This window comes from Glycine soja, chromosome 10, assembly GCF_004193775.1.
Source record: "Glycine soja cultivar W05 chromosome 10, ASM419377v2, whole genome shotgun sequence".
In the NCBI taxonomy this organism is placed as follows: Eukaryota; Viridiplantae; Streptophyta; class Magnoliopsida; order Fabales; family Fabaceae; genus Glycine; species Glycine soja.
The window spans coordinates 36,551,103-36,558,769 of record NC_041011.1 but is presented as its reverse complement, the minus strand read 5'-3'; the positions used below and the strand labels follow the sequence as shown (position 1 = coordinate 36,558,769).

Sequence of the window (7,667 nt, the reverse complement as noted above, 5' to 3'; positions counted from 1 at the left end):
TCTTCAACCTGGAGAGGTGGTCAGCCACCATATTCTTGGATCCTTTCTTGTCCTTGATGACTATATCAAACTCTTGAATGAGTAGGACCCATCAAATCAACCTTGGTTTTGAATTTGCCTAGGTGAGAAGGTGCTTGATGGCGGCATGATCAGTGAAAATCACCACCCTTGACCCCACCAAGTATGGTCTGAATTTTTCTAAGGCAAAGACAATGGCTAGCATCTCCTTCTCCGTAGTGGCATAATTCATCTGTGCTTCATTGAGAACTTTGCTAGCATAGTAAATGGCATGGAATGTCTTGTCTTGACTTTGTCCTAGGACTGCACCCACTGCATAATCACTAGCAACACACATTAATTCAAACTCTTTACTCTAGTCAGGTGTGATCATCACTAGGGCGGTTGTGAGCTTGTCTTTCAGGGTCTGAAAGGCCGTTGAACACTTTTCATCAAATTTAAACACAACATCTTTGTTCAGCAGATTGTTCAATGGTTTATCAATTTTGGAGAAGTCTTTGATGAATCTCCTGTAGAATTAATCCTGCATGTCCTAGGAAGCTCCTAATGCCTTTGACATTGGATGGTGGTGGCAACTTCTCAATGACATCAATCTTGGCCCAATCTACCTCAATCCCTTGGGCTGAAATTTTGTGGCCCAAGACTATGCCTTCTCGAACCATGAAGTGACACTTCTCCTAGTTCAAGACTAGGTTTGTTTCCATGCATCTCTGTAGCACCATCTCCAAGTTCTTCAGTCAGGATTCAAAAGAAGGCCCAGATACCGAGAACTTATCCATGAATACCTCGATACTTTTTTCCACCATATATGCAAAAATTGCCAACATGAACCTCTGAAATGTGGTAGATGCATTACATAACCCAAACGACATCCGTCTGTAGGCAAAGACAGCAAAAGGGCATGTGAAGGTCGTCTTCTCCTAATCCTTGGGGTCCACTATAATCTGATTGTATCCAGAGTATCCATCCAAGAAGCAGTAGTAAACCTTTCCCGCTAGCCAGTCCAACATCCGATCCATGAAGGGCAAAGGAAAATGGTCTTTCTTTGTGGCTTCGTTGAGCTTGCGGTAATCTATGCACATTCTCCAACCAGTGGCAGTCCTTGTTGGGATTAGGTCATTCTTTTCATTTTGAATGACTATCATGCCCCCTTTCTTTTGTACCACCTGGACTGGGCTTACCCAAGCACTGTCAGAAATGGGGTAGATAAGCCCAGCCTCTATAAGCTTGAGCACCTCTTTTCGCTCCTCTTCTTTCATTGATGGGCTGAGCCTTCTTTGGGGCTATCTGACTGGTCTATAGTCTTCTTCCATCATTATCTTGTGCATATAGTAGGCAGGGCTGATTCCTTTCAGATATGATATGTGCCACCCTATTGCCTCCTTGTGTCTCATAAGGACCTCCACCAACATGTTCTCTTCCTCTGCTATTAGCTCATTGCTGATCACCATAAGCTTGGTCTTGTTCTCCTCCAAGAACACATACTTTAGGTGGCTGGGTAAGATCTTCAGCTCCACCTTGGTCTTCTCGAATAGACTCCCTCTTTTCAATTCTTCAAAACTAGTCCCCATGTAGTAATATTTTCTTCACGATCTAAGTCTTCCAAGCAAGCCCTTAGATCCTTCTCCTCTTCTCTGGTTAGATAATCTACAGCATTGATCAAAGCTTTCTCCAGTGAATTCTATGTGGTTTGAAGAGCACCGACGTCTTCTTTATCGACCTCCTCCACCTTGAAGCACCTCATATCTTCCTCTGGATATTTAATTGCTTCAAAAAGTTTGAAGGTTACCTTTTGATCATCAATGCTCATTTCCATATTACCATTCCCCATATCTACCACGCAGTTGGCAATTAGCATGAAGGGTCTTCCTAAGATAAGAGGAATCTCTATATCTTCTTCTATGTCTATGATGACAAAATCTATCGGGAAAGTAAAGTAACGGACTTTGACAAGGACATCTTCTACTACCCCGTATGGTATAGTGATTGATCGATTTGCGAGCTGAAGCGTCATCTTGGTAGGGTCTATCTTCAGGTTTCCAATTCTTATACACATTGACAAGGGCATCAAGTTGATGCTTGCCCCTAAGTCAATGAGAGTCTTCCCTACTGATTCGTTCCCTATGGTGCAAGGGATTGTCACGCCCTCGGGGTCTTTAAATTTCTTGGGCAACTTCCTTTGTATCACTGCACTAAATTTGCCTTCCACCACAATTCTCTCATTATCAATGTACTTCCCCTTCTTGGTGAGGATGTCCTTCATGAATTTGGTGTAGAGCAGCATCTACTGCAAGGATTCCCCAAATGGCATGGTTATCTCTAGCCCCTTGAATATCTCTAAGAAAGGCTTGAAATAACGCTCCTTATTCTTCTTTGATGGCACTAAAGGGTATAGGGGCTCCTTTAGAGGGGTTGGTGACTCTTCTTTCCTAGCCTCTTGGGCTAGTTGGCTTTTGGTCTTAGAGGTTAAGACCATTTTCTCTACTTCTTCTTCTTCCCTCTTCTTCTCTTCTTCCTCCTTCTCTTCTTCTTTGTCTGCCTTTCCTTCCTCAGACTGGTCTCTTTCATCTTTCTCTTCTTCTTCTTGCGCTCTCCTCTGGCTTCTAGTTAACACTACCCTGCATTCCTCCTTCGCGTTCTTCTCTGTAGTTGCTCCAAAGCTGCTAGTGGGTCTTTCAGCCATTTGTTTGACTAATTGTCCCACTTGTATCTCTAGGTTCTTGATGAATGACTCTATGCTCTTATAGTTGGACATGGATATTTGCATGAATTGATTTAGTGTCTCCTCAAGCTTGCTAGTCTTCTCATAAAGATCGACCCCTTGGTTAGAATTTTGGACAAGTTGACTTCTTTTCTCCTTGTTAAACTGGTTCCCTGGATGATTCCCCCAACTTGAGCCTTATGTGAAATTCCTCCCTTAGTTGAATCCCGATGATCCTCCTTGGTTGCAACCTCGGAATCTGTGGCGATTCTGAGCTCCCATGTAGTTCACCTCCCTGGAAAAGTCTTCTTGGGCTACGCATTGCCCTGGCTCGTGTGCTCCACCGCAGATGTGGCATCCCCCTACTTGCATGATTGAAGAGTGAGAGGGACTTACCACTTATAGTTGTTGAGGAAGCTTGTTGAGGGTCTCTGTCAAGGCCTCTATCTATCGGGCCAATAGCTTATTTTGGACTAGTGTTGCATCTTGGGCTGTGAGTTCTAAAAGGCTCCTCTTTGTTGGCGTGTATGCTCAATCATGAAGGATGGCGTGATCTTGGCCGTCATGGTTGTCAAACTCTAGAGTCAACTCGTAGACTCTTAAGAGTTTATGAGTTTACTTCAGTCCCGCGAGTCAACTCGGTAGTAAACTCGTTTTTGAGCAAACTCGGAGCAGACTCGGTGGACTCGGAGTGGACTCATGCAAACTCGAGAGTTTGGTCCGAGTTGCGCGAGTTTAGTTGAAAAAAAAATCCCACGAAACGACGTCGTTTTTGTTGTGACTGGTTTAGGGATTTGCTTCCCTTCGTGCTTGGCTTGCTTGTGCATTTTTTCTTTCTCCCTCAAAACCTCACACTGTCACACAGTCACGGGTCACCCCATAGGAGAGTTGGAGGGCAACCTTGTTATGTTGGAAGGCGTAACACGTGACAGCAGACGACGTGCGATGCAGCGGCGTGCGGTGGTCCACGGCGGTAGCAGACAACCAGACAAGAGACAACCTTGTTCATTGGGAAGCCGAGAGTCCCAACTCCCACGAGCATGACGTCCATGACGAGCACAACCCACGTAAAAATTTCTGAAATTTCATGGTGTTAGGCATAGGCTGAGGGCTGAGGCTGGTATCAAATGAATCACTTGAATTTCTGAAATTTCATAGAATTTCTGAATTAAATCACTTTAATTTGAATGAATCCAAATTAGTATTTCTGTATTTGCTTCTGTTAGGAAAGAGGATCGAGGTCAGCCACAAGCTAAACCAAGACCTCTATAAGCTGCTGAATCCAAATTTGGATCTCCTGCTTCATATATTTTGAGCTTATTTGCATATATTACTACAAGTCTGCAACAAATTTATATCTAAGCTGTTGTAAAAAATTAATTAATTAGATTTTTTCATAAATCTTTACTTGAATAGTTTATTGTTTCCCTTCCCACATTTGATATATAGCAACTTAAATAAGGAAACAATTATAAAAATAACCTAAGCAAGCAGGCAATGAGTACTCATATTATGTTTGGATTCTATGGATGATTCTGTTCCTTTGAGCAGTAATTGCTAATTGGCTGTTACTTACTTGCTACTTGCTGCTAATTTTGTTGTTACTTGCTGCTGCTACTTGCTAATTGTTGTTGATACTTGTTGCTAATTTTGTTCCATTTTAGTATGTCTGGGACTGGGAGTGGAAATGGATCAGATTCATCAAATGCCAATATAGGCACATCCACAGGTGTAGCAAGCAGAAGCAAAAATGCTCTAGGAAATAGGACTGATATTGGGTGGAAGCATGGGACAGATGTTTTAGGGAATGGTAAAAAAGTTAAGTGCAACTACTGCTCAAAGATCAACAATGGGGGAATTTTCAAATTTAAGCATCATCTTGTTGGGACTAGATGGGATTCTGAACCTTGTGCTTCAGTGCCTGAAGAAGTTAAGATGCTTATGATGAACGTTGTTGCAGAGGTTGCTAATGCATCAGAGAAGAGAAGAAAGTTGAACAGTATTCATGAAGAAGGTACCGAGGGAGTGGAAGTGGAGTCAAATAGTAGTCAAAGTGGAATACAACAGAAAAGTCATGCTTGCTTTCAAAGGAAGAGGAAAAGCAAAATTTGTTAAGGCTAGTGGTGGTGAGGGAGTTCAAGCAACTTTAAATCAGTTATATAAAAAAGGTGACAAATATAAAGTTGATGATCAATGTGCTGAATTTTGGTACACAAGTGTCATTCCATTCTATGTTATTAAAAATCCAGCTTTTGCAAAATTTTGTGACATGGTTGGGAGATATGGGGTTGGCTATAAACCTCCATCATATTATGATATCAGAGAGAAGCTTTTGAAAAGAGCAGTGGCCAAAACTGATGTAATGCTTCAAGAATTTAGGGATGAGTGGAAGAAAACTGGTTGCTCAATTATGTTTGATGGGTGGACCGATAAAAAAAGATGTTTAATTTGTAATTTTTTGGTGAACAGTCCAAAAGGGACTGTATTTCTTTATTCATTGGATAGCTCAGACATCTCAAAAATAGCTGACAAAGTGTTGAAGATGTTGGATGATGTAGTGGATTTTGTTGGAGAGGAGAATGTAGTGTAGGTGATAACTGATAATGCTGCAAATTACAAAGCAGCTGGAGAATTGTTGATGCATAAACGAGAGAATTTGTATTGGACCCCATGTGTTGCTCATTGCATTGAGTTAATATTTGAAGATTTTGAGAAACATTTGAAGGTTCATCAGACTACTATAACGAAGGGAAGAAGGATCACCACCTACATTTATGGTAGAACAATGTTGATTAGCATCATGAAGAAGTTCACAAATGGAAGAGACTTGATTAGGCCTGGTATGACTGGATTTGCCACAACTTATTTAACTTTAGCTTGCCTTCATGAATTGAAAGCATCATTAATGAGCGTGTTTAGCTCTGAAGAGTGGAAAACAAGCAAGTTTGGAACTTCACAAGAGGGAAGAAAAGTACAGAATATGGCTTTGGATAGTCGATTTTGGAAGAACGTAACCATGTGCCTCAAAGTTGCTGCCCCTCTTATGGTGGTCCTTCGATTGGTGGATTCAGATGTAAAACCCGCCATGGGTTTCATATACGAGGAGATGAAAAATGCAAAAGAGAAGATAAAGTGCAACTTTAATAACACCAAGAAAAGGTATAATTTCTAAACTTTCTTAGATTTAAAATTTGCTTGTGTATTATTTTAAGTTTTAACTATTTCTAATATAGCATATTTGATATATATTTACTATGTAGCTATGAGCTTGTTTGGAAAATTATTAATGAGAGGTGGGATCATCAGCTTCACAGGCCTTTGCATGTAGCTGCATATTATCTTAATCCTCACCTGCACTATGAACCTACTTTCAGACATGATGACCCTCAGGTGAAAGAAGGGTTGCACATGCGTATGAGAAGATTGGTCAAGGATGTTGCAGAAAGGAAAAAAATTAATTTGCAACTTGTTGAGTTTCATTTTGCTAGAGGGCTTTTCTCTATGGAAGAGGCAAAGGACAGTAGAAAAATCATGCAACCTGGAGAATGGTGGAAGATGTTTGGTGATGGAACTCTAGAGTTGAGGAGATTCGTTATTCGTGTTTTGAGCTTGACTTGTAGCTCTTCTGGGTGTGAGCGTAATTGGAGCTCATTTGAAATGGTATTTCAATTGAACCTTATGACTTTATTTTATTTGTTTGATAATTTTACTTATTTGGTTTACTCGTTTAGATAGTAATTAAAATTTGATTTTTAATTATAGGTTCATACAAAGAGAAGAAATTGATTACAACAAAAGAAAATGAATGACTTGGTTTATGTCATGTATAACTTGAAGTTAAAAAGTAAAAAAAATAGAAAAAGTATTGCTCTTCCATTTGATGAGATTGAATCTGACAATGAATGGATAACTGAAGAGGGATATAATGATGAGGATGAGCAACCTCAAGCTGAAGGTCATGATGACAATGTTGAATTAGTGGGAGATGTTGGAGGAAGTTCAAATGATCCAGTTGTAGATGCTTTTGATCTAGATAATTTAATTTTCTTGAAACCTAATGGTGGTGATAAACAGTCTGAGGAAGACCTTGATGATGATGGAGATGGTGATGAAAGTGATGATATTCATGGAGATGATCCTATTAGAGGATTGGACATGCTTCTTTGAAGACATTTGTGTTTTTTTAATTATTTAAATGCTTTAATTTTGAACACTTGTTTTGTAATAGACTAATATGAAGTATGAACTATGAACTATGAGCTTATTGTCATTTGTTTTCAAATTGGTGCATTTTGAATATATTTACTTATCCATTTTTTGTACGAAGTAGACTCTTACGAGTCTACGACTCGAGTTTACGAGTCGACTCGTAGAGCTCTCACGAGTCTGCGTAGACTCTTGATATTGATAACCTTGTTGGCCGTCATGTTCTCTATCAGCTCCATTGCCTCCTCTGGTGTCTTCAGCTTGATTTTTTTTCCCCTGCGGATGCGTCAAGGAGTTGCTTTAACTGTGGTCACATGCCATCTATGAAGATGTTCAATTGCACTGGTTCGTTGTATCCATGTGTAGGCGTCTTTCTGAGTAGTCCGTGGAAACGGCCGAGTACCTCGTTGAGTGTTTCATTGGGGAATTGATGGAATGAGAATATTTCCATCTTCCCCTCGGCAGTCTTTGACTCTAGGAAGTATTTCTTTAAGAACTTTTCAACAACTTCTTCTGAGGTCCTCAAGCTATTTCCTTTGAAGGAGTGTAACCACCTTTTTGATTCCCCTTCCAAAGAAAAATAAAAAAGATTGAGGCGTATGACATTCTCGAGAACACCGACTATCTTTATCATGTTACAGATTTCTATGTAGGTGGCAAGATGAGCATAAGGATCCTCATTTGGTAGACCGTGGAAGAGGTTTCCTTGTATCAATTGAATGAGAGAGGGAGGATAAGATAT

The 7,667-nt window shown here is 40.3% G+C and overlaps 2 protein-coding genes across 2 annotated transcripts; one reads left to right on the top strand and one right to left on the bottom strand.

Moving 5' to 3' along the window:
* Positions 1-1,699: 1,699 nt before the first annotated feature.
* Positions 1,700-2,302, bottom strand: LOC114371713. The gene has a single exon (XM_028329069.1). It carries the CDS (start codon positions 2,300-2,302, stop codon positions 1,700-1,702), a length of 603 nt encoding a protein of 200 aa, XP_028184870.1.
* A 2,082-nt stretch (positions 2,303-4,384) lies between these two features.
* On the top strand, positions 4,385-6,886 carry LOC114371712. Its single transcript, XM_028329068.1, has 4 exons — positions 4,385-4,733; positions 5,344-5,878; positions 5,980-6,379; positions 6,557-6,886. The coding sequence occupies exons 1-4, from the start codon at positions 4,385-4,387 to the stop codon at positions 6,884-6,886; spliced, it is 1,614 nt and encodes a 537-aa protein (XP_028184869.1).
* The last annotated feature ends 781 nt before the right edge of the window (positions 6,887-7,667 follow it).